Source organism: Hippocampus zosterae, chromosome 4 (assembly GCF_025434085.1).
Source record: "Hippocampus zosterae strain Florida chromosome 4, ASM2543408v3, whole genome shotgun sequence".
Classification (NCBI taxonomy): Eukaryota; Metazoa; Chordata; class Actinopteri; order Syngnathiformes; family Syngnathidae; genus Hippocampus; species Hippocampus zosterae.
In genome coordinates, this window is record NC_067454.1 from 16,203,804 (window position 1) to 16,230,475 (window position 26,672).

General features: G+C 41.2%; 1 protein-coding gene across 15 annotated transcripts in view; it reads left to right on the forward strand.

Annotated features, from left to right (window-relative positions):
• Window positions 1-26,672, forward strand: part of mical2a (microtubule associated monooxygenase, calponin and LIM domain containing 2a) — a 44,551-nt gene that overhangs the window by 1,262 nt on the left and 16,617 nt on the right. For all 15 annotated transcript variants that reach the window (XM_052063601.1, XM_052063605.1, XM_052063604.1 and 12 more), the window contains exons 2-13: window positions 8,531-8,890; window positions 12,379-12,586; window positions 13,891-14,007; window positions 15,367-15,468; window positions 20,286-20,441; window positions 20,513-20,613; window positions 21,718-21,975; window positions 22,462-22,577; window positions 22,903-23,029; window positions 23,178-23,268; window positions 23,686-23,833; window positions 26,243-26,442. In XM_052063601.1, the coding sequence (XP_051919561.1) occupies window positions 8,627-8,890; window positions 12,379-12,586; window positions 13,891-14,007; window positions 15,367-15,468; window positions 20,286-20,441; window positions 20,513-20,613; window positions 21,718-21,975; window positions 22,462-22,577; window positions 22,903-23,029; window positions 23,178-23,268; window positions 23,686-23,833; window positions 26,243-26,442 (1,888 nt within the window). In that variant the 5' untranslated portion in view covers window positions 8,531-8,626. The remainder of the gene's footprint in view (window positions 1-8,530; window positions 8,891-12,378; window positions 12,587-13,890; window positions 14,008-15,366; window positions 15,469-20,285; window positions 20,442-20,512; window positions 20,614-21,717; window positions 21,976-22,461; window positions 22,578-22,902; window positions 23,030-23,177; window positions 23,269-23,685; window positions 23,834-26,242; window positions 26,443-26,672) is intronic.

A 26,672-nucleotide genomic window follows, 5' to 3' on the forward strand; every position in this document is an offset into this window, starting at 1 on the left:
CAAGGTCAAAATCCAGCTAAAGTGCTTGCAAAACTCCCTCACGGTAACCACAGGTCATGTTGTGCTGTTGTCAAGATGACAAAATGATACTACCATTCAAAGTCCGTCTGATTAACCAACCCTTAATAAAGTTGAGATGTTATAGTAGGCTATTTCTGGAATTTCCTGACAGTTAATAAACCAATTATTTTAAATAAATGTTTATTTATCACACTCATGCTAAGTTGGAATCAGGACACACCTGTCCCGATTTAACGTGCCTCTCATGAACCCCACTAATTTTCCACTTTTCTAATAGACCTTTCCTGAAATACGCTGGCAATAAATCAAACAATAATTTGCTAAAATAATTTCACTTCATTCCATCCATCCATCATACCTGCCACCATTGCCTCTGATCAACACACAATTCACCTGTTTTCGGACGCTAGAAAACCTCGGCTCCTGGTTTCCATCCAAGCCCGTGCTGGAATCTTTGATAAGGCCTTGAGCAAAATGTTTTTTTAATGTAACCCTGCATTGGTTGTGCAGTATGACTCAGTCAGCGCCCCCACATTTTCGGTTTGGAATGATTCACATTTTTTGCAAGATAAGGCATCATAGGTTGAGCAACCTATCGCTTTGTCAAGCACTAATTTTGTGTTTACGGCAAAAGTCTTCCATTGGCCTTATTTTTGATTCATTCCACAGCAGAAATGCTGGAATCCAAACCTTGTCCAACAGCCTGTGTGATTTACTCTTGGATACGATCACCTCCTGTGTCCATAACCACTCAGCTGCTACCACAGTATTTATGGCATTTCCTCCAGTCATTCAAAAGAAAGTTAGGGTCCATTAAATGTTATTATAATAGCCGTCTGCCATTATTTAATGGCATTTATCTCTGCCAAATGGCTGCTGGGCTTATGTTCTGCACATGCTTCGTGATTACTTGACTGTTTTCCCTCTGATTTACATCCTTCCTCTTCTCAGTACACCACTTGCTCGGAGCAAAATTAATGTGTGCAAAACTTGTCAAAAAAAAGCAACAAAGAGATCTTGCAGAACTAGAAACTGCTGTAACAACAATTTAGTTTACATTTACATTACAGAAGAGAACCCCCCACCCCCAACAAAAAGAAAATATAGTGCTGATGGAATGTAGAAGTGAAACCTTTACAAGGAGCCACCTAGACTGCACTTTGTTATGCCTGTCTTGTGATTTTTATTTTGACAAGACCAGCTTTACGGCCTTTGAAACTTTTACCCACGTGTGAATGAAAATGACAAGCAGCTCAATAAAACTACAAAGGCGTCCACTTGCATGATTCAAGCGGGCAAGAGTGACAAGTAAACGCATCCTAAAATTTAAGTATTGAAGGCAATGCGTTTCATGCGGCTCAATCAAGCGATCGTGAGTGAAAGCTTGTGCTTGTTACTGCCAGGGAAGTGGTGTAAACCGTCTCCTTCCGCCCTGCAATGTTTCCTTCCTTGCTCAATGCATGTCACCAAAAAGAACCTGTGTACAAAAAGAAAAAATATACACTATATATATCAACCAAATAAACAAACAAATCTGACGAAAAAAATGGTGCCAAATGTTACATAGTTATGTTGACAGTTAACAGTTATCACTGTTGAATAAATCGCATTATTTTCTGGGACATGTTGATGATGCACATTAGGTAAAAAAAAAAGTCTACAGATCCTGTTCAAATAGCAGGCGAAGAACACAAGACTAAAATAAAGCATTTCAACACTTTATTCATTTTTTTCACACTTTTAGAGGGATTTAAAAACAACTCAGCAAAGTTGTTGCAAAAATGTGCACACTCCCATGGAACTGTGTCATAATATTTGGCATTTGAACACTGCAGTGTAGACTTTTTATATCCACTGTATATTAAAATGATTGTCTCTGGATGATAATGCGATAGTTTGGAATTACTTTCACAAAAAAAGACAATGCGACAGATTGATGGAACAGTGAAATGAAAGGCCTACAAAACAAAGAAAAAATGTTCTAGTCATAATATCGGACAAATAAAGTACCAGTAGTCCCTTACAAAAGAAGAACTTTCAATCCTCCACGGGATTCTTTCTATAGGCCAGAAAAAACATGAGAGTATTATTATTGTTGTCAATAAAATGATATGTTTGACATGTGTAATAAAATATGATTGCCATGAACTGACACATTAAGGATTTATTTTGAGAAAACAGACTTGCTGTTTATTGCAGGTGAACACTTGCCTGCCAACAAGTTGAACTTTGTCCAATGTTTGTATCTTGTTTACATGCTGTCTTGTAGATAGCTTTTATAGGTCATGTGTTGCAACCCAATAACACTTGTCTATTCTGAGCCAGCCTCAAATCATTGTTGAATGATAAAGTCGTCTATTCTTGGCAAACGGTTGCACCGTTGCACCCCTTTACTGCTATGGAAGTTCACATAAAAGATTCCCAACAGACCTAGCATTTACTTTCATTATCCTGTAACTGTTTGGGCCTTGGCATCATCTTATGCCATCCTTGTGCCTGGGAACTATGTTGAAGTGAGGGTCGGGAGAGCTTCATTTAGTCAGGCCTGTGCCATGTTTAACTGAAGAGTAGTGTTTTGCCTCGATCTTCTGCCAACTACAGGAAATAAAGGCACAAAATCTTGAGGGCAGGTGTCAGTTACTCATGGACTTTGGATAGATGGTTATAGCGAACTTCACAACAAGCAGCAGGTTAGCAGTAGCGAACAATTCTTCAAAAAATAGAGGCCAAGTGCTTTATCACAAGATCCTGGATTTATTGCCACTTCCAGTTAAAGTTTACCGTCCAAAGATTAAAAAGAGAAAATTACACATCGTGGATATAACCAAACCACATAATTTGCCTTGGGAAAATCCACTTAATTCTAGCACAAAATGCAAAATACCATAGGTGGAATTATACCCAAAATAAGCAACACAGTGTTACTGGACATTAAAGCAAGATACTTTACTTTTTACATTCTATTTAGTGAAGTTATTACTGTATGTTTGTATAAAGTACAATGCTGTTGACTGCTGTTTTTTAGTGGTATTTTGGGGGGGGGGGGGCTTGAACCAATTACAGTAATTGCATTTACATTCATTTGAATTTGTTTTTTTTGGGGGGGTTACACTATGAAAATGGTTACAGAACAAATTAAAAGACAAGGCACCACAATAGAGTATTGCGTTCCTTTCGTCATGTATTTCGGGACTGTTGTAAACTGAGAGCGTCTCTGTGTCTACTGATTCGTGCTTCTGTGTGTTCCCTTCATTTATTAAAAATAAAACATACTGTATTCATGAGACATCCCCTGTAGTTGTCGAGACACTGTCCTGATAACAAAGTTGAGATAAAATAACACTGGTATCTTCTGTGACCTTCATGTTGATGGACGGAGCCCGTTGGCACCGTGTTTGCTTATCAGGCCAAACGGATGGTTCCTTCCTGGTTTTCTAAGGCCCAGTCTGTAATTACGTGTGCTGGCTGGCTGGCTGGCTGGCTGGCTGCGTGTGTGTGAGTGTATGCGTTTCCCAGCACTCCCGATGTTTTCCTTTGTGCCGTCAGCTTCCTATTGTATTCTCATGGTGATTGCGTCACTGCTTGCTGACGTGATGATCGCGTCTCTGTCGTCTCCTCTGGTTTCTTGGAGTCTAAGTTTCTGTTGATTGTCTTCATTCAGGATGTAACTGTTGGGTCAACTCTGATGACCTCTTCCCTAACACTACTATTCTCATCTATTGTGTCCACTATTTAACTTGGACGGTGTACTATATGTTACTTTGTAGGCTCTGCATTCCCATTTAAATGTCCTTCATAGTGTTTGAATGCTGCCAAAAGTTATCTGCAAGGGAAAAGAAGCATAACGTTTACGTAACCGGGTCCTGTTTTGCGCACCAGAACGGTATGTCTTATTTCCTGTTGGGGAGCGGGCCTTTTGTTGTCCAATAAGCCTTAAAAGAACGGCACAGTATATCCACACAAATATTTGTTTTAGCTTCTGTGTTATTAAATTGGCAGATTTGTATTTGATAACAGCTGGCACATGGAAGGATGGGTTACAAGCTAGCTTGCTAGACAGCTAGCGAGCTGCCTTGCAGGATTTGCCCATGTTGAAATGCTATAAATCGGGTCAAGTCTGTTCGTTGATGACCTCGTCAAGTAAAACAATGTTTGTCCCTTCCATCGTTCTTTTTTTGGGGGGGGGGCATGATGCTGTTTCACACATGACATGTCTTTTATGCTCATAATGTATGTGGATTGTGGTAGATATGTAAATGACCAACAATCTGAATTGGAATTGTCTCAATTCCCTCGGTACATAATTTAAGGATATCTAGCACCAGAATATGAAGAATAAACTGTACAATGACTCTGTGAGGGAAATGTTGAATTCATATTATGGTTCTTATTGTGGATGTAGTTTGTAGTGGTATAAAACTGCCCTGCACCATACCGAAACCCGTCTAGTAGGTATTTTCCATTACATTCTATTGCTTCATGAATGATTTGCTTTATAGACTGAGGGACTAATGTTGTGGCCAGTCAGTGCACTGACCCAATAAAATGTATATGGACCCTTTAGAATGACCTGGATTTTTACATAAATAGACCTTCCTCCGGGTCAAAACAATCGTTATAGACGGTCTGCTGTAAGTATTAACTCGCAAACAATTTTTCTTGTGTGTTTTCCTTTGGTCACACCATGTAAGCATTGACAGTGCAAGATTGAAAAAGTATGCAAACCCCGGAGTGAGCCACCTAGAGTCCCGTCAATGTGACTTGATTGGAGATGTTGGTCTTAAAATTGCCCTGCTCAATAAAAGCACACCAATTATGGGTTTCCAATTCACAAAAAGTATTGTTTTAAGACATGACAGTGTCGAGGCAGGCTTTGAAGTCCTATCTATCTATCTATCTATCTATCTATCTATCTATCTATCTATCTATCTATCTATCTATCTATCTATCTATCTATCTATCTATCTATCTATCTATCTATCTATCTATCTATCTATCTATCTATCTATCTATCTATCTATCTATCTATCTATCTATCTATCTATCTATCTATCTATCTATCTATCTATCTATCTATCTATCTATCTATCTATCTATCTATCTATCTATCTATCTATCTATCTATCTATCTATCTATCTATCTATCTATCTATCTATCTATCTATCTATCTATCTATCTATCTATCTATCTATCTATCTATCTATCTATCTATCTATCTATCTATCTATCTATCTATCTATCTATCTATCTATCTATCTATCTATCTATCTATCTATCTATCTATCTATCTATCTATCTATCTATCTAATTTTTTTGGGGGGGTACAGTGCTATAATTTAAAAAACTCGCAGGAAGAGGGAATACTTTGCTATAATCTTTATTGTCATGCACCAAATTTACGCAAAACGTACATCAATGTGGGCAAGGTGAAGTATTTGCCTGCTCTTTTGTGATGATGGTGTTTCCAGACAAAGTTTTAAAAAAAAAAGTCTCGCTCGATATGATTGCTGCTGACACAGCCAGGTAACAGTTGCACAGCTTTGCCAAATGATTTCTGCATGGTGGGAATTTGCAGTATTTCTAGCAAGGATAAGTGATATAGATTAGAAAACGAATGGATGGATGCACATAATCTCGGAATCCTTTGTATGCGGTGGAAAAATTCCCCCTCTCCTTCAGGCACGGCTCCATGATTTTTTTTTTCTCTCCCGGGGTTAAAGGGGGGCTTGACTGATACATAGTAGAGCTCAGAAAAAGAATTCTGAATAGATTTCAGAATATTAAATAAAATGCTGGAGGGGCTTTACTGGGGCTACACAGATTTCTGAAAGCGTTGTCACTGCTCTCCTTCTACTTTGATTATGTGGGCCAGAAAAGTGTTCAACTTCCTGCTCGAGTCTTGCTTTTTCAATACTCATGTTCTGGGTTGCAAAACTGGGTCAATTTAAATCAATGAAAGCACACTCTTTTGTTGCAGCAAGCAATCATACCTCATCCTAGCTATATGTGGCTTGCAATTGGCTGGCAACCAATTCAGGGTGTACCCAATCTACTCCCCAAAGACCGCTGGAATAGGCTCTAGCACGCTAGCGGCACTCTTGAGATAAGCGTTTTCAGATACTGGAAGGATTTATATCCTATATATTTAAAAAAAAAAAACGACGTACCGACTAACCAAAATGAAGCAGAATTGAATTTTTCCTTCAGAATTGCAGCCTTTGCAATTTGAAAACTGCTTACTACATTGTGACATTGATTTGAATTTGATTAATTGTTCAACCCGACTCAAAATATCATTGTGGAGTCCTAAAGTCAAATTGACAAGTCTGTCCAACCACTAGGAGTTGAACAATTAACGTAATAGTACGCTTGTGTTTCTTATGACAATTAATCTCGAGTCTTACTGTCTAAAACTAACAATTTGGCTTTCTTGCTGACTGAGGTGAGACACGTGACGGCGTCGCCCAATGAGATGTTTAAAATCTACTTTGTAGGAAACTGTGTGACGCCGCGAGACATTTCACGCTCCAACTGTGATGTATGCTGTGTATTCCCTCCGCTTCGTCTGCCATGAAGTCCTATTTTTACAGCCGTGCTGCGGCCTCGCCGCGTCTGCCCACAAGTGACTTTTCCATTCTGTCAGCGTGCGGTAGTCACGTCCACGCTACTTGAGTCGAGATGATCTCGAGTTAGCGAGAGCTTTGATTTGGCGGTGCCGGCGTTCAAGTGGTAGCGTTTCATTAGGCTGTGTGCATATGGTTTCATTTCAATCCGTTTTTTCTTTTTATTTTATTTTATTTTATTTTATTTTATTTTATTTTATTTTATTTTATTTTTCTTGGACAGAATAACAAAAGCAGACTCTTTGAGTGCTGCCAATGCGACTTTTTATGAACGCTCTACAACAGCTGAGAAATTTAAGAGCTCTGATAATATTGAGAAATAAATCAATTATTAGTTGGTAGTCAAGAGTTGCTCATTAGTGTGTTGTTTTAATCACCCTCTGACTTTACCATGATGGGTGTTATGTCAACCGCAACCATGTTAAAATGTACTTTTTCCACTGTGCTTGAAACTGCATCACTCATGTATATTGTGTATGTCTGAGCGGTGGTCATGGCACAGGCCGGTGGTTGAATGAGATGAACAACAAAAGGGGACTCAGAGAGCTGTAAACAAGATGACAGGATATGATTATAAATATTTGGGAGCAAATCAGATGAACTAATTGTATTTCTTATATTGTATTAACAGTACAAATGTAGCATGCAGTGAATTAAAGGCACCTAAAACTGGGGCCAAGCTTTTTATTGCCAATTCCACTTGAAGTTTATTGTCAAACTAAACGGAAAACAAAGAAGTAAATGTTGCGTATTTAACACGACCGCAAAGCTTTGCCTGATGCAAAAGTCAGACAAAAACAATTGTATTCACATTTCACAATTGAGCAGAATGTAAGTGATAGTGGGGCGGTGATCTGGGATTGCTCTCCTGCTGATGGGGCAGATGAGAGCTGGTTGAGGCACGTGGCGGAGGAATGTGCTTTGGCTGTGCTTGAATGAATGCTCTCAGAGGTGAAAGGTCTTCTTTGGCGGTAGGGGGGGGTCCAGTAGGACAATGGTCTACTTATATGAAGCAGGCTTTGTCTTTGAATGCGGCGGCTCAGGTTTACTGGATGCACGTGCTGGTATCTGGCTTAAAAGCGCTCTATCAACGGTTTCATTGCATAGCCACCTGATTCCCGGGGCGGGGTGGGACACCTAATGGGGGATTACTTTGGGTGTCGGTGTCTCGCACAGCCGGCCCATGTGGCTCCAACAGTACATTGGCATATCAGAGGATTTACACCTCACGGAAGTTGTGGTCTCCCACCTTTTGGAAGTTGCTTTTTTTTCCAGGTCTGGCTCCGATTTACTGGCAGAACGTTAGAAACGCTTGATGGTTGACTCCTGAGAACACAATAAAATGATTTGACAAGTGTGTTTGAAGAACATGCTTTTATGCCAGTTGTTGTTTCACACTCGAACAAAATAAGTGTCACTAGTGAAGATACAGAAGATATTTATTTTCATATATTCATTTTTTATGGACTTAAAGGTTGACAGACAGTGGATACAAAATCTACACTCCCCTTCTCAAATTCCAGGTTTTTGTGATGATATGAAAGGAAATAGATACTTTATTCCTCCTGTGAGGCATATAGGCTAGTGCTCGACATACAACTCAGCAATACTGACACTTTGCAAAGAATCCCCCATATTACTGCATTTTATAGAGCCAGTTGTCCATATTATACTGCCCCCAGTGGCCAAAGAAAGCACATGAGTAAGACCAGCTCAATGCCCGTGTCATCAAAGTAAAAATGGGGCACAAACTGGCCTAGGGCAATACCTTGGGCGAATGTTTTTTTTTTTTAATCCAAATTTGGTCATCACTGCAGCAATGTAATGATGGCGTCTGGATTGTTGGCCACAGGATGACATCAGACTGTATGTCTTTCCTCCTCAGACTGGGAATGACGGCGCAGGCCAACCAGCGGGTGTAGCCACATCTGGCAGAGCGCTTGCACGAAGCACGAGCCTCGGTGCAGCAAAGCGTCCGGAGATGGGAGAGATGGAGGACGAGAGGGAAAGCAATGGCGGGAAGCTCTTTGAGGACTTCGTGCAGGCTTCCACCTGCAAGGGAACGCTGCAGGCCTTCAACATGCTGTGTGGAAAGCTGGACCTCGACCCTGCTGACAACGGCTCCTTCTATGACAGCCTGAAGGCCAAGGTCACCTCCTGGAAGGCCAAAGCGCTATGGAGCAAGCTGGACAAGAGAATGTCCCACAAAGAGTACAACAAACGTGAAGCCTGTGTGGGCACCAAGGTACAATTAGCAACAGTTTTATGTTGCATCTGCTACAGTTGCGATGGTAGCTTTTTACAAGTAACTGCGATGGATACCATCCATTCATTCCCACTAAATGGTGTAGGTGTTTCGTGCAAAAGCTCAATATGGTACAGCAGATGTGGGCACATCTGGAAAAAGTTGAGTGTTTTCACTTTGAGCTGAAATAGGCATGTGGCCTCATGCTAATCCATGCATGACTAATTGAAATGTAATTACTGCATGTTGCTTTATAGAACAGAGACCCAACTGGAAACTGCAGTTGCATCAAGGTTGCAGAAATGTTGGATCTATCTATCTATCCATCTAGCTACGTAATCTCATAATTAGCTAGTTAGCTAGTTACAGTATCTAGCTACTGTATCCATCTACCCGTTTAGCTATCTATGATGTATGACATGAGCTTATTTTTGGGGGATTTAAAAAAAAGTACAAACCATTTCATTGGCCAATGATGAAATTCTATACTGTATATTTTTTTACTTGTTCTGGAGCTTAAAAGAAAAAATAAAAGGGGTGTCCAAGAGCACAAAGAAAATAAAAGACCATTTTGTGTTACAATTATTAACTTTTAAAGGAGGATTTTACAATTTCAAGGTGTCTTAATAACTGGGACATATTTTAAAGAACCATATAAACATAGTTGAGTTGAAGATGAAGAATTAGCCGACAGCAACCTTTACACACTTTCTGCCATAGACTGAAATTGACATGAAACTCCCCACGGGCTCGAATTGCGAACGTCACAGCCCACTTGTTTTCTGGGTTTAGTCATATCATGGTTGTGGTGCGAACCAGAGGGCTGCTTCACATCAATTTCAGTCGGCAAGAGAAGGCGTTTTAATAACGCCATCATGGCAGCCCCCTGAGAAACATAAATCTGTAGATGAATCTGTTTAATTCTTATTTCATGACAACAATATTAATCAGAATACTGCGTTTAGCCTAGTGGGGGAAGAGTTCCCCTTTTAATGTAAAAAAAAAGTATACTGTATTTGTACACATCACCAAAATTGTCTGTGACTTTATGACAACTTTAAAAGTATCACTCAGCACTCAATGTTAATTCATTGCTGTCAAAGATGTGATGTCAGCTGGATTTTACGGCGGGGCGTCGCTGGAGTACTCGGCGAGAACTACTGTACTAAACTGGCATTGACATTTATATCGGGCAGATTATGGAGTTGATCCATCTTGAACTGTTTCATGGGTTTATGACTAATCGTGTTCACCAGTGAGGCAGTGGACATTATAGATGACAGTTTATGGGCAAGGTTTCCTCTGTGAGGGTGAGATTGCAAATGGGACAGACGGGAAGTGCAGTTGTCCTGACTCAGCAGATGAGCAGGAAAAAAAGCTTTTGATGTGGGGAAAATAGACCAGTCAGCGGAAACAGGACTCAATAAACAGAATGCTTCTCTGTATCAGTGACAAGTGACGTTTTTGTTACTTTTCCACTCGAATCCCGTTTATGGTGATTGTTAGACAAACTTGTCAAGCTGTTAGCAGGCCTCTATGCACATTGCGTGACCTATGTTGTTTAACACCTGAAAAATAAGCACAAAGTGAAACACACTGTCATCACCTAGGAACAAGATGGAAAAATAGCGACGAAAGCCGTGTCATCGCCTGCAAAACAAATGTTTCCGCCATTGGCTCGCCTAGTTGTTATTTTAGCACGGTCAGCAGGAGACTCACCCATATCCAGATACCAGATAAATATTCGGTTGCACCTTGAGTTATTAGTGGCACAATTTATGAATTTCTTTCATTTCTTTGCTTTGTGTTGCCAGCCAAAATTTGAGCTGCAAGGAGGCTTTTGATAGTTTTTGAGATTTCATTAGAATGAGTTTTTTTTTTAATTGAGATTTGATGTTTGTATTTTTAAATTCATTTAGATTCAAAATAATTCATGAGTTTTTAGAGCGGGTCTGTTCCTTTGAATTTGTTGCATTTTTTTAAATGTATGAAGTGTTTGTCAAGTGAAAGAAAAGGAAAAAAAAGGTCACAATAGGTATTGTGCAATCAAGTCAAGGGGTTGCAATTCCCACATTATTGGTTGACCTAAATTATTCAGTTTGGCGGTAGAGTAATACCCAAATGATTACATTTAAAATGGACACCGAATACTCATTTATGAAATTAAACAAAGGGCTTTTCTATTATATTTATATAGTTCGTTTTAGTAAAGTTTGTATATGTAGAATGGAGGGTTTTTTTCAAACGCTCATTTTTATTTCGTTTACAAAAATGTTTTTCTAAATTTTTAATTGCAGTTAATGTTCATTTCTTTACATTAAAACCTTTGAGTGAGATTCAGATTGACCATTTATTAAATGATTATTCGTGGCATTCACACACAAATATAAAATGTCCAAACAAATTAAGATATAGTTACACTTAACATCTGTCATTTTGAACACAATCATTGTTATTTAATTAACATGATCGGTCAAAAGGCATTAATTAAATGTATTTAATTCTGACATTAAAGCACCAGATTTTCTATTTTTATGTACGGATTCTGGATTCTTTATGGAGTATAGAGTAGTTTCTGTCTAGGGTCCGACCGATATTGGCACCCTGAAAATTGGCAAATGTTTACTTTTCTTTTTACACATGAACAGATTTATATACAGTATGGGTTTTAAAAAATCCACATTGGTCAGGCCCTATTTCAGTTCTTTTTAAAATTGTGAGTCTATGTTACAATAGTAATGTAGAAAAGAGCTAGATGAAAATGCGGAGACCGGATGGTATTGTTAGGTCTTCCAGGATTTCATAATCTAATTCTGCATTCTTCTTTAGCGTTGTGATATCCAGAGACGCTCTCATCAACTCCATGACCCGCTGTTTCAAAATTTCAGTCTATGTTAAATCTCTGGATCCCTTCAGTAGCTAGAAAAACTATCAACATTCTTTTCATCCTGCCATATGCCAAAAGGTGGGGGGGGGGGGGGGGGAAATGACATAGCGTTGAAGCATATACAGTTGTGTTTAAACGTTTAGAGGGAAAGAAGAAGAAAAAAGCTTTCCAGAACGAGTACAGCACACTTGCGTCACTTCTTTTCATCTATCATCCAAGAAGCTGATGTCATTTTTGGGCCCGGTTCTTAGATAAAGACAGACGCTCGGCGCTTCACGCGAGGTGACTTCATGCGCTTTGTGGCCGACACTCGGGCATAGCAACACGTTCGCTAATATCCGGCTGTAATCATGGCTCATGCTGATACAAGATTTTGGCAGATGTTCGTCTTGGCAACCTCTTCATCTGTTTTTTTGTTCATGGTGATATAATCTTGTCGTTTTCCTGAGTGGTGCAGCACAGTGATGATTTTTCTGCACGTGTGTTTTAACACTCAGCAGTGTTTTCGGGAAGAAAATAAACAGAATGTCATCCCAGCAAGACAATTTGCACTCCTGTGTGAGTAATGTGAGACCTACTTAATCACAACTTGTCCTCCTAGTGCCTCATCATCGGAGGAGGTCCGTGCGGCCTGCGCACAGCCATCGAGCTCGCCTTGATGGGAGCCAAAGTGGTGGTGATCGAGAAGAGGGACTCCTTCTCCAGGAACAACGTGCTGCACCTTTGGCCCTTCACCATCCAGGATCTGCGGGGGCTCGGGGCCAAAAAGTTTTACGGCAAATTCTGCGCCGGGGCCATAGATCACATCAGTGAGTTTAGCACTTCATAATTTGGTCGTCGGGGTTGGGAGTTATTACAGCTGTGGTATGTTCTGCAGTTACACTGCTCCACTCAGATGACATAATGAAATGCAGTACTGTTCAGAGGTTTTCGGTCAACAATGGTTTTGGTTTTTTTTCACAGTCGAGACACGGTAGGCAATTTGTTCAATTATTATTGCTTTTTTAGATAATTGTTATATTTGTCATGCGGCGTCTTAACTGCATGCTTTACACATGCACTGTAACTATATGTGATAAAATGCAGCGCAAGAGAAGGTCACACTCTGTACTTTGTCAGTGTTATTTTTCCTGATTGTACAGTATTTAGAAAGCGAGATTGTGAAATAGTGAGGTTTCTCACCATTCTGTGATTGCTAAAATAACAATTCCTCGGCATAGTATTGTTTTTCCATTGTTTTCCCTTCCTGCGAAGAGCACCTCTCAGGCAAATTGGATAAAGATATGGATGGATGGATGGATAACAAATGTACACAAGCATTACAACTTGATGCCACTTTGTAAGGCACACTTGCACAATTTAACGGGATCCAGTACAAGAGCTGTATCAAAAATTCAGCTTCTACTAACATAGGCAGGCTCGGTTTTACTTGGTTGGGGCAGTAGCTAAAACGAGGTTGATTATTCTGAACGGCCGGTGTCTATTTCTAGACCGGTCGAACCGTATGCAGACCCCCCCCCCCCACCCCACCCACCCACACACACACACACACACACCTCCATTGCCGATTAACTTTCATTATGTGATGTCCACCGCACGAACCCTATCTATTAGCTTTTGGTCGTTAGCGACTGACAATCTCGAAATACATGATGTTGCGTGCCAGCAAGCATCCACATCAAATCCCACCGCCCACCGACAAATGATTTTCGGTGCGTGACGCCCGGCAGCCAAAGCCACCCCCAACCTCAGGCGTCTAAAAATATTCCCGGGCCGAATTTTGGACCCAGTACGTCCCTGTTCACCTCAGTCGTTATCTGGCACAATATCAATATGTGACGTTGCTAGGCCTTCAACCTGAAAATGCATCGTCCCTAATGTATCGTCTCTTCAGATAGATCGCAGGCATGGCTGTGTTAGAGTGCAGCATTGGCAGCTGTGAGTGTGCGTGTATCTGGGAGAGAAGGTCTAAAACTGAGAGGCAGAAGAAAAATTTGACAAAACTTGAAAATCAGCCTGTATAGAGTGTATACACACATAATACAGTAAGTAGCAAAGTAGGCAGTGTTCCTCACCCACTTTGAAGTGAAGGCTACTGTACTGTGTCCAACAGGCATCAGGCAGCTGCAGCTGATGCTGTTGAAGGTGGCCCTCATTGTTGCGGTGGAGTTTCACATCAATGTGGAGTTTGTCAAGCTTGTGGAACCTCCCGAGAACCAAGAAAAGGAAGGTATTTCACCTTTTGCCGCACCTTCATCCTTCCGTACTGTTTATTCTTCATGAACACATGCCGACTCAGAAGTATCCTCATAAAAATTGCCTTTATCAAATTATGAACTTCATACCTTTTCAACGTGTATGAATATCCTGAGACATTCAGAAAAGGATAATTAATCCTTCATGTTTCAGAGAACAGGGAACTTGTTTTGGGATAAAACGATCTACCATCAAATAATGTGTGATGACTTGTTTTGCGTAAGATTTTGCCCCACCTGTGTTAAGGCACGCTCTCATCTGAGTAAGTTTTGTAACTTATTTTTACTGGTTTACATTCACTGTTACAACAAGTGCAACAATGCATGGTTTTGTGGGAACTTATGCAAATGTATTATGAGATACAGACAGTTCTCATGACCGTTTCAAACTCCCTTCCGCATTGGCTCACAAAGATCCTCAATTATAAGTCCTGGTCTCTTTTACTGTTTGCGAGTGGTTCCACCATACGGGGGCTTTTCCAAATGTGATGGTGATGCTGACGTTTCCCGTGACTGTTTAAATTGTTGCATTGCCACTGTCTCTTCAAACAGTTTGAACGTTGCCAACATTACTTGATTTTGACACAGGTCACAGCTGACAAACATCAGCCTCAGTTTACGCAAATATTGTCGTACCTGTACAAAAGGACATTTTTAAATAAAGTATTTTGGATCAATAATTTCAGGGAGATAAATAACTTTGAGAATCTTTCTGTTGCTGAGTCACTCTTCAATCAAATATAGTGTACAGTATAGCAAAACCAAGCCACGGGAAGCTCCATATTAATGAAAGCTTTCTCTTTAGGGGAACAAAAAAACCCACACAGCTTCATTGTGTGATGGTAACAGGAGGAACAACTTGACTGGCCACTCCTAAGTTTGACTTTAGCGCTGTGGCCTCCAGCTGTAATATCAATACGCTGATAACCAACAAGAGCCTCGCCTAAATTTAGACATACTTCTTCCCCCTCCGCTGCGGCTTAGCGGTGTCCTTAATATCGTATTGCACAACAAAATGCCAGGTTGTTTCAGTGCTCCTCACAATCGCATACAACCACTCAAAATTTGTTTGTCATAAAAGATGTCTTGACACAAGTCGTATTTGAGCTTCTCATTCAGCCCATACTGGGAAGAAGTGTGGCATCTAAAAGTTGCATTCAATTGAACGTTTAATTCGTATGTGGCGTCCCTGAAGCATACGTAAATCCCGATCAGCTGACATTTCTCACGCTGTGTCTTCGCCAAAGGAATAAGGCACAAAGAGAATATTTATATAACATGTTTTTCCTACTCCCACCCACCCTGATCCTTCTGTGGTCGTCTTCTATTTTCAGGGCAAGGCTGGAGAGCTGCAATCCGACCTGCTGATCACCCCGTGGCTGACTTTGAGTTTGATGTGGTGGTGGGGGCCGACGGGCGCAGGAACACGCTGGAAGGTGAGAGGATGCCCTAAGAATAGGGATAAACGGCGTCCACGCCTCAGGCGTGTACTTTTACTTGAAAGAGATAAGGGGACAATGCGTCTTTTAAAGTTACCACATGAGGTTGAAGCAAAAACAACATCGAAGACTCAAATAATCTTTTCCCACCAGCACTGGAATCACATGGTTGGAATACTTTGTTCAACCAAAATATGTTTGAAAGCAAGATTAAACCCTAGATGGCTGCTGAATCAAAGTTAGTTTCAATCCAAGATTGTATTTTTAACACCATTTGAACGCATGAATAATAACACATTGTAGTCTTTCTAAATGTATGCCACTTCTAATAATAGTAATACATTAAAAAGAGCGATACATTTTTCTCATTCGCTTATCCTCACTCGGGTCGCAGGTGTGCTAGAGTCTATCCCAGCAAACATTGGCGGAGAGTTGGCGAACACCCGGGATTGGCTGCCATCACTATTATTCTTATTAACCCTTATATTATGTTGAAAAAAAAATCACATTGATTTTGTTGTGGGTCATTTTGACCCGCACTGTAAAAATCCACACAAAATAGTCAAAAAACAGGTTACACCAGTAACAACTTTGTTTAAGATGATGTAAACATTCAGATAAGAGACAGACAACAGATTTTTAATCCCAAAAGTATATTTAAGAACTGTTTAGTTAAACTTTTTCCATGTCACGCTTCTTTTTTTCATTTAACTTTTTCTGAGATTTTCAGTGTTTTATAATAATAATAATAATAATAATACATTTTATTTGTGGGCGCCTTTCTAGAAACTCAAGGACACCTTACAACAAGCAGTTAAAATCACGAGTACAATGTTAAAAAACTACATCAAATAAGATAAGAAAAAATACAACAAAATAAATAAATAAAACAATGGCTTTATGGTCTGAGTGAATAGGCTTGTCGAAACAGATGTGTTTTGAGGCGGGATTTGAAATGAGTTAATGAGGCTGTATTACGAAGGTCAGCGGGGAGTGAGTTCCATAGCTGGGGAGCAGAGCGACTGAAGGCTCTATTTCCCATGGTGACGAGGCGAGCAGGGGGGACAGAGAGGAGGACAGAGGTGGAGGAACGAAGAGAGCGGACAGGCGTAGGAATATGGATGAGGTCAGATAGGTATGGAGGGGCTAGGTCATGAATGGATTTGAATGTGAGTAGCAGGATTTTATATTGAATGCGGTGTAAAATGGGAAGCCAGTGGAGATGTTGGAGGACAGGAGTAATATGGTTTATGTATGGCGTGAGTGTGATAATGCGGGCGGCTGAATTTTGGACCAGCTGAAGCTTATGGAGGGTTTTTTGAGGGAGACCAAACAGAAGGGAATTACAGTAATCGAGTCGCGAGGTGACGAGGGTGTGTACAAGTATAGCAGTGGACTGAGGAGTGAGAGAAGAGCGGAGCCGGTGGATGTTTCGAAGATGATAATATGCAGAACGAGTGATGTGGTTGATATGTGAGGTGAAGGAGAGGGTGCTATCAAGGATGACACCCAGACTCTTGACCTGAGGGGAGGGGGAGATGGAAGAGCTTTCGAAGGTAATGGAGAAATTGTTTATTTTGTTTAGATTGGATTTAGTGCCAATAAGGAGGAATCTACAAAGTAATCTATAAAGTAATACTTTATCTACAAAGTATTGCCCTGGCAGTTGTATGTGTGCTGTCAGATTGTCAAATCCCCTTTTGGTGGAATTGTAATCCAGGATCATTTGTGGCTTCATGTCTTCTCTTGTGTTCAGAGATGCATCAGTTTGCATTGTGCCCATTACAAGAACATTTTTGTTTTTCTTTGTGCAATATGACACAACTGCTGCTTTCTCAGTGAAAACAAATACTGAGGAATGCAGAGGTCTGCCCTGCATCTTCAGAATTTCACCGGGAATTTTTATCTTATTATTTCTTCTGACTGTTGCCAACATAGTCAGCTTTCTCCCCTGAACTTCATCTCCAAGGCCGTAATATTGTAAAGAAGTGACTTTGCAATCCTTCACTCATCTTCAGAACCACACGCATCATCTGAATCTTCTCAGATGCTCCTCCAGGTAGCTTTCCAGTATGCACTTGCATATTCCATACAAAACTGGATATTGCATCACAGGCTGCCCACATTTTGATGCCATACGTGCCAGATAGATTCTGTGTCTCTGAAATGTCTTCCTCTGCATCACTATCCCAGTTCAAACTCTGTGATGAAGCTTATTCAGCTGTAAATTTTCTGGAGAATCATTTTTGTATGTTGGTCATAGAAATGACATGAGAAGAGTGACGAGTCAAATGAGAGAAAGTTCCTGCTCTACACATACCTGGCTAGGTATCTGGAAGTCACTGAGCAGTCAAAACAAAGTACTGTTCATCAATTAGACATGTTTCTTTTGGATCTGAAAAGCTACTTACCCATATTAAAGTATCTGGGTCAAAATGACCCCAACATCATATTTGTATGCAAACTGTGCACAGACATCCCACTACACATCAGAGTGTCCAGATTTTACACACCAGTTCATGACCCTAGATGAGGAAAAGTCACTAAATTTCATGAAGAAAAAGAAAGGATATCCACTGTTTTGGTCACCACAAAAATTGAAACGGGTCAAATTGACCCTTATCATAATATAAGGGTTAATACTGTCATGCTTCTCCCAGTTGAAGTTTACTGTCAAAAGAAACAAAATGGACAATTACACATTGTGTATTTTAAACGCCAGATTCGCTCAATGCAATAAAAACAATGCAGAACACATAGCATCATATTACTGCGCGCACTGAATCAGTAGTTGTCAAACTCTTCTTTGTACATTTGTCTGCAAGACTGCATTATACTGCCCCCGGTGGCCAAGTGTTACATCCCAGAAGGAGCCACAATAAACTACCGGTAATCATGTTGCAAAAACTTTTTCATTCTTCATATTCTATTTATTTATGTTATTATTGCATTAAAAAATACAGTATTGTAATATTTGTCTCCTTATTTTTTTTGCAGGGATAGTGAAAACATAATGACATTTGACATTTTCTCTTGGAAAATAGCAAACACATAAAATAGGCATTCAAGAAAAGATACACTGCATTTCAAATTTCCCACCAACCGAGCCATCTACCCATCAGAAACCCGAGTGTGCCCGTAGGAGGTTGTAGCGGTCACATCGTCAAAGCACAAAGGATCGGAATACATAAATAGAATCGAGACAGGCTTGCAGGGCGCAGCTGATGCTCACTGGGGCCACCGCATAACTTTGCATCACTGGGCTCTGTTGAACTCGCTGCTTGCTGTGGTCAACCTAACAAGCAATGCACAACTCGGGCGTATTCCTAAAAAGGTCAAAAACAAGACTCATGGCTCATTCTTTCGCTATGAAGCAGCTCAAAGGAAATGAGTCAGTCTGAAGCAGGTCTGGGTTTTTCACTGTATTTAATGTGGCAAAGCAGCCCAAAATACATCACGAGCTATTTTTTGCGGATCGTTTTGTTCTCAATGAAAACTGGCTGTTCATTTCTCAAATGGCTTAAGTTTCAGGCTGATTTATTTACTTTTGAGAAATGCCTATTTTAAAGCGAACCCTTCATGTGTGTGACTAATAAGGTGGTATGCACCTCCACCTTTGAAATGTAATTCAATGGGCATCTACATTGTGAAGTTAATGACTCCACTATTAGGTTCTTATTACCTCCACCAAGGAGCGTAATTTAGTTTCTTAATGGACAAGTCAACCCACATGTTTAAACAATTGTAAAGAATGTGATTTTCAACGTATTCTTTTACTTTGTAAATATCTCATTTAAAAGTCATTGATTGGTTTTTGTAATTTTATTGATTAGTTGATTTATTTTTACATCGGGAAAAGTATTTCAACAGGGGCGTGTTCATGTTTGAAAAAATGTTCTGTCAGTCAGTAACGTGACTTATGCATCCCCACTAGTCTAAGCACTGCATTCTGATGAGTACTGCGTTTGTGGAACAAGAATTAAGTCGCAAAATCCACCCCAGTTTTAGCCATCTCAAGGGGCGGCCATTTTTCCACATGTGGTCGACTGAAAATGACATCGGAGTTGCTCAGGGTTCAGATAACGACCGATCACGGCTCACCTGTTTTCCGAGTTTGGTCATCGAGAATCACTTTGTGAAAGACTGTTGCAAAAGCCAAGAAATAGGTCATCGGAAGAGGATGAAAATGAATTTGGCAAAACGTGCAATTACACTCAATTATATTAGATCCGGGCGGCCCGGTAGTCCAGTGGTTAGCACGTCGGCTTCACGGTGCAGAGGTATCGATTCCAGCGCCGACCTCCCTGTGTGGAGTTTGCATGTTCTCCCCGGGCCTGCGTGGGTTTTCTCCGGGTACTCCGGTTTCCTCCCACATTCCAAAAATATGCATGGCAGGCTGATTGAATGCTCTAAATTGTCCCTAGGTGTGAATGAGCGGGAATGGTTGTTCGTCTCTGTGTGCCCTGTGATTGGCTGGCAACCGATTCAGGGTGTCCCCCGCCTACTGCCCGGAGACAGCTAGGATAGGCTCCAGCACCCCCCGTGACCCTAGTGAGGATCAAGCGGTTCGGAAGATGAATGAATGCTCTCGTGTATGAGTCTAAGACATGATTTGCTGCTTCAATACGAATCAGTGGTCCGGCCCACAGTTATTGTTTTTATAAGCTGTGTAAGCCGTCTGTGATCCTGAAATAAGCACCTTATGATTAGCCTTTAAGACTACTTTTACACACACAAGGCCACAGGACTTGTTTGGTTTCCCCTCCGTTCTGACCTTGTCTCTTGATGTGATGCTCTCTGTTTTTTTACAACAGGTTTCAGAAGAAAAGATTTTCGCGGCAAGCTGGCGATCGCCATTACCGCCAATTTCATCAACAGGAACACGACGGCGGAGGCCAAGGTGGAGGAAATCAGTGGTGTGGCCTTCATCTTCAATCAGAAATTCTTCCTTGACCTCAAAGAAGAAACAGGTGGGAGAGAGGAGATCTGTGACGCCTTCAAGGACACAACACCGATTATTTTTCTACACTCTTTATCCCAGGCATCGACCTGGAGAACATTGTGTACTACAAGGACAACACGCACTACTTTGTCATGACTGCAAAGAAACAGAGCCTGCTGGATAAAGGAGTTGTCATTAATGTGAGTTAATAAGTGTCTGTCCCCATTTTCCTGTCTTCGACACATAAGCAGTTTATCCTGAGTTGCCAAGAGGCCAAGTTTTTGCTTCAAGCTGTTTATTGGCACTCCTAGTTGAAGTTGACTCTAAGACTAAACACAAAATAAAGACAATTACATGTCATGTACAAAATATAACCAAACAACGTAACTTCTTGTTAGCTCACGAAATTTATGACAACACAGAATTCAAAACTGCATTGTTGGGGTATTGGTACCGTCAAAAGTTATACATGTTGAAGCAACTTATATTTGAGCATTTGATCTTGATGCACAAACTAATTCTTTACTCTCTGTGGAATGATGTGATTACTCTTTTTTTTCTTCCAAATACAGCACTGTAGAGGAATTTATATCTTCTTCAAAATACTTTACCTAAAAAACTTTGGGGTTTTTTGGGGGCTGGAACGGATTAAGAGCATTTCCATTCATTTCAAAATGGAACGATGATTTAAGATGTGAGTGTTTTGAGTTGCAAGCATGTTCTCAGAATGAATAATGTCCCTCGATGGTGTATGATATTCATGCTGGCTACTGTACTGAGCGTAAGGTAAAAAATATTTGTCAATTCTTAGATTAGGTCATTCACCTATTTTTGTTCTTCTACTCTTTTTTTGATAGTGGAGAAAGATGTTTTCACTTATTTGACCAACAAAAGAACAATTGTTACCTTTCTCACTGTGTCAATAAAACAGCAATTTTAGCAATTTAAAGTGCAACTAATGAAGTGGCCAATTGATGTATACAATATAAAAAGTATACGTAAGATGTCAATCAACAATTCAAATGAATGAGAAGTATCCTTATACTTACACGTTTGTTTGATTGTTTGTCGTGACAGATTTGTCATGTAAATGACGTGCTACGACTCAATTAAACAACTCAAAGTTGGGAAACGCTCATATAAGCATGAATAGTCCTTTGGTTAGTAATTTGTAGTAAATGAAGGGATGAAATGAAAGAAATACATGTGTGATTAAAAAACCAAAAAAAGTGTCAGTGTTAAACTAAGATAAAATAAACTACCGGTAAAAGGAGAGTGACATTGTTCTGTTTGTTGTTTGATAGGATTACATGGAGACACAGAGGCTGCTGAGCAGTGATAACGTTAACCAGGAAGCTCTCCTGTCCTATGCCCGAGAGGCTGCAGACTTTGGCACCAACTATCAGCTTCCCACGCTGGACTTTGCCATGAACCACTGCGGGCAGCCCGACGTGGCCATGTTTGACTTCACCAGCATGCACGCTTCAGAGAACGCAGCTCTGGTCAGGGAGAGGTTCGGACATCAGCTCCTGGTTGCGCTAGTAGGAGACAGCCTGTTGGAGGTAAGGTTACCTCACACGATGAGGACAAGAGTATTGGAAGACCTGGCTGTGAAACCATCCTTGCATCCATTTTCGATACCACTTGTCCTATTCAGGGTTGCAATGAGCTGGAGCCAATCACAGCTGATTTAGTCCAAAGGCTCGTTTGCCAGTTAAACAGCGCACGTATAGAGACGGTCAACCAGTCACACTCGCATTCACATCGTAACTCAATGGATTCTGAAGTCAGGGCAAGTAGATCATTCCATCTTCCTGCCATGAAAAGATGAACATACGGAGTTGGTCTTCTGGGAAGACTTTCTGTTACAGTGGACAGGCAACTGTGCACGAGCAACAGAGAAATGGTCTTCTGTCGCACAGAGTTAGGAGTTGATACACACGATACAATTGTCCACAATGTCTCGGTGGGATGGTGTAGGCCCAGGCATGTTTTCCAAGTTTTGCTTGCGTTTACAGAAATATTGGTTGTGTGTGTTGCGTTTGCAGCCTTTCTGGCCCATGGGGACAGGCTGCGCTAGAGGCTTCTTGGCTGCCTTTGACACGGCCTGGATGGTGAAGGGCTGGGCTCAGGGTCGAGCAGTTCTTGAGTTGCTGGCAGAGAGGTATGCATTAAAAACACAACACACACACACAGTCTTGTGTGATATACACTTGCCAGCTAAGCAGTTAACTGCATTTATAATCTGAGTTAGGGATGTTCGATAGCACACTTTTTTCCGACCGATACAAGACAAATATTCACTATTGAGTGTTTATCGAAAACAGATACCACTTGTGGAGAAAATCCTAACCACCACAGTGTAGTGCCCACTCTTGTCGAGCAGAACTTACTTTATTTTAATATTGCGACGGGTATCGGCAGCATTCACGAGTACTCCGTGCGATACTCGGCATCGGTCTCTAACCTTAGGTTTTGTGTGTATTTAGAGAAAGCATTTACAGGTTGCTGCCACAAACAACACCTGAGAACATCACCAAAAATTTGGAACAGTACACCATCGACCCTGCGACGCGATACCCCAACCTCATCTCCTCGTGTGTCAGGCCTCACCAGGTGCAAAAGAGAAATTGTCAAGTCAAGTCAAGTCAACAGTATTTATAGAGCACTTTCAAACAGCCATCGCTGCATACAAATTGCAATATATTTTGCACCTGAGAAAAAAGATGCTTGCTCTTATTTTTGGAACGTTTGCTTTTTTCAGGTGCGTCACCTGTACTTGAACGGAGAGCTGAATTCGTGCTCCCTAGAGCGTGCCGCCTCCATCCGGCGACCAGTTAATATCTGCAGACGAGGTAAAGAAATCAAGACGGCGCAGGCTGCAATGCTGTGTTAGCATTGTCACCTGACTTTTCCTTTGAAGAGTTTTCTTAAAAGCTAAAGCTAAAACTAACAGGCAAGAAGAGAGGAAGTCATATTCTGTGGTTTGTTTTTACACATGGGTTCACTGCGAGGAGGAAGCCATAAAATGGGAGTTACTGTGCAATAACAACTGACTGGCCAAGTTCAGAGTCACTTTTGCTTCCTGATTGAAACCCAAACTGAAGAAAAACTTCTATTTAAAATTCAGCGGTGTGGATCTTGACGAAATGTGACTTGTGAGCTAGATCTTGACCTTTGCATCAACTTCCTGGGAGTGGCGCCTTCATTCCGGGTATTTACCCGCTTGGACTTTCATCGTGAAAAACGACTTGCTTGTTTCTCCTCCGTAGATTCTGAAATCAGGCCGGCAAGGCTTCTCACGTGGTGCCAGAAACAGACCGAAGGTTACAAGAATGTAACAATCACAGACCTGACCTTCTCTTGGAGTAGTGGCCTCGCCTTGTGCGCCTTGATCCACAGGGTCAAACCCCATCTGATGTACGTACACTGTCAGAAAGCAGCAGAGAAGATTTATTTTCCCACATTATGACTTTACAACTAACTCTGCTGTGTGTGTTAAATACACTTTGTTCTTCTCGCAGCGCTTTGTGCCTCTACTTATTACAGCTTTGGATGAGTCCATTTACAGAACAAATTATATCCTCTCCTGCTTAAATTATTGCCTTCATACCTTCTTGCATGCCACTGCAATTTCATGTGGTCCTGCAAGTTTTCAGGAACGCGCTGGCATTCACCCCTGCCAACCCCCCCCCCCCCCCCCCTAATGTACGCCTGTCAGCACAGTGGAATTCTGCAAAGTGAATAGGTTTGCGGAAACTAAAGGAAAAAAAGGGAAAACGGGGGGCCCTAAGTGTGTGTTGCTAGGTTAGGACGCTCTTTAATGTTATTTCTGGTGGTGTCTGCACACTGTCAGCATTTGCTAAGATGATCGAGCTGTTTCTAGACTACCGTTAATTAAACGAGCTGTTTGGTGCCATTTTTTCCCCGGAAAAATAAAGAGGAAGAATGTTACAGTGCAAAGCTTCTCTGCTCGTATTAAAGTGAACTGAATTAAGAGATTTGTGACTGAATACATTATCCACCTTTGAAGATAACTGCTGAAATCATGAGCAATAACTGGGCCATGTGGTACTCCAGTAAACTCACTGTTTCTCACCATTTCGGTTTTCTCATTTTTAACTATCAAGATATGCCTACGCCCAAAAATGCAACCTTCCCTTCCGATAGCCCACCAGGGTGGCCACTTTAAAGTTGGCAGTGAGTGTGTGCATGTCACGCAGAAAAAATAAATAAAAATTAAAGAGCAAGGCACGTCGTGGAAGGAGTCTGATGTCACATCCAGCATGTGGACAGTCAAGTCAAGTCAACAGTATTTATAGAGCACTTTCAAACAGCCATCGCTGCATACAAAGTGCTGTACATGGAGCGATTTAACATATACAATAAACAGTAAGACGAATCAGTAATAAGTAATAAGTAATAAGGCGGTAGAAAGCACCAAGCAGTAAAACCAATAGCAAATCTAAGTCATGCTGAGTCAAACGCCAAAGAATACAAGTGAGTTTTGAGGAGGGCTTTAAAGATGGGCAGCGAGGAGGCTTGCCGAATGTTCAGTGGGAGGTCATTCCAGAGCGAGGGACCAGCAACAGAAAAGGCTCGATCCCCTCTGAGCCTCAGTTTAGTTCTTGGTACGTCTAGCAAAGACTGGTCCACAGACCTGAGGCGCCGGGCAGGGGTGTAGGGGCGTATGAGCTCAGAGAGGTAAGGTGGCGCGAGATTATTCAGAGATTTGAAAACCAAGAGGAGGATCTTAAAAATAATTCTAAAATGAATGGGGAGCCAGTGAAGGGATGCCAAAGTAGGAGTTATATGCTCCCTCTTACGAGTACCAGTCAAGACGCGAGCAGCGGCATTCTGTACCAGCTGAAGGCGCTTGATGGAGGACTGGCTGACTCCAAAGTACAGGGCGTTGCAGTAATCGAGCCGGGATGTGACAAAGGCATGAATTACTGTCTCAAAGTGTTCATGTGAGAGGAAAGGTTTTATTTTGGCCAGCTGTCTAAGGTGAAAGAAGCTGGATTTAACAACGGCACCAATTTGCCGATCGAGTTTGAAATCACTGTCCAGTTTAAGTCCCAAGTTTGAGACCGTTGATTTCAGATAAGGAGATAGGGGGCCCAAGTCTACAGGATGGAATGTACAAGGTCCACTGGGGCCAAACAATATCACCTCTGTCTTCTTTTCGTTGAACTTCAAGAAATTTTGTGCAATCTAGGTTTTGATTTCTTCCAGACAGGATAGGAGTGGCCTTAATGAGAAGGTGTCTCATTAACAGGATCTTGGTGCTAGCCTGGCCGCTCATTGATGCGTGAGGACCTGGTGTTGAGGTTTTAAGTGGATATATTTCCGCAGCTCAAACATATCGTAATGTCTCGGCGTGCGACAGATGATTGACAAAGTCGTCTATTTTCCAGGTCGTTGTAGTAGTTCAACAAGGCCTCAGCGTTTGAAGGAGGAGACAAGGGCTTAATTTTTTCATTTTCTAAGACTCATTTTACATATTTGGGGACTTTTTTTTTTTCTTACTCATTCCAATAGGGTTGTGAAAATTAAGTGGCGCTTACAGGACCTTTTTCAAATCTTTGTGCACTTTATCCTTCACCCAGTTTGCCTTCAGTCACTTATTAGGCCCATTTCCTTCTTCACCTTCCTGTCTTGTTATTCAGACCGTCAATGATAGTTAATATTCTCCCCGACTCACAATAAATACTAAAACACATGCACAGGACACACTGACTTGAGTACAGACCGGAGCAGCAGGGAGACATCATGACATGTACATAATGTGCCTCCCACACAAGTCACTATCATCTTTTACCCCCTCAGAGACTTTGAGTCATTGAATGAGGAAAACCAGGACGACAACCTCCAGCTGGCTTTTGACATCGTGGAGCGGGAATTTGGAATCAGACCATTCGCATCTGTGAAAGAGCCGAGCGGCTCCTTGGAGCTGGAAAAGACCAAAATCATCAACTACCTATCCAAACTCTACGAACTTTTCCGAGGCACACCTTTACCTGATGCAGGTACTAAACTCCAACGATGCTATGCTCAATATATTTTGTACCACACTTTGCTACCGTATTTTCCACACTAAAAGACACACCTAAAAGCCTTCCATTTTCATAAAAGCTCCCGGCCCCTCTTAAATCTGATGCGCCTTGTGTATGGTCATTACAGTAATATGTCGACCCCCCCAAATGGCTCCTTGCTCGAGACATGCTGACAATGCAGAGTTCATACTTAAGGCGATCGG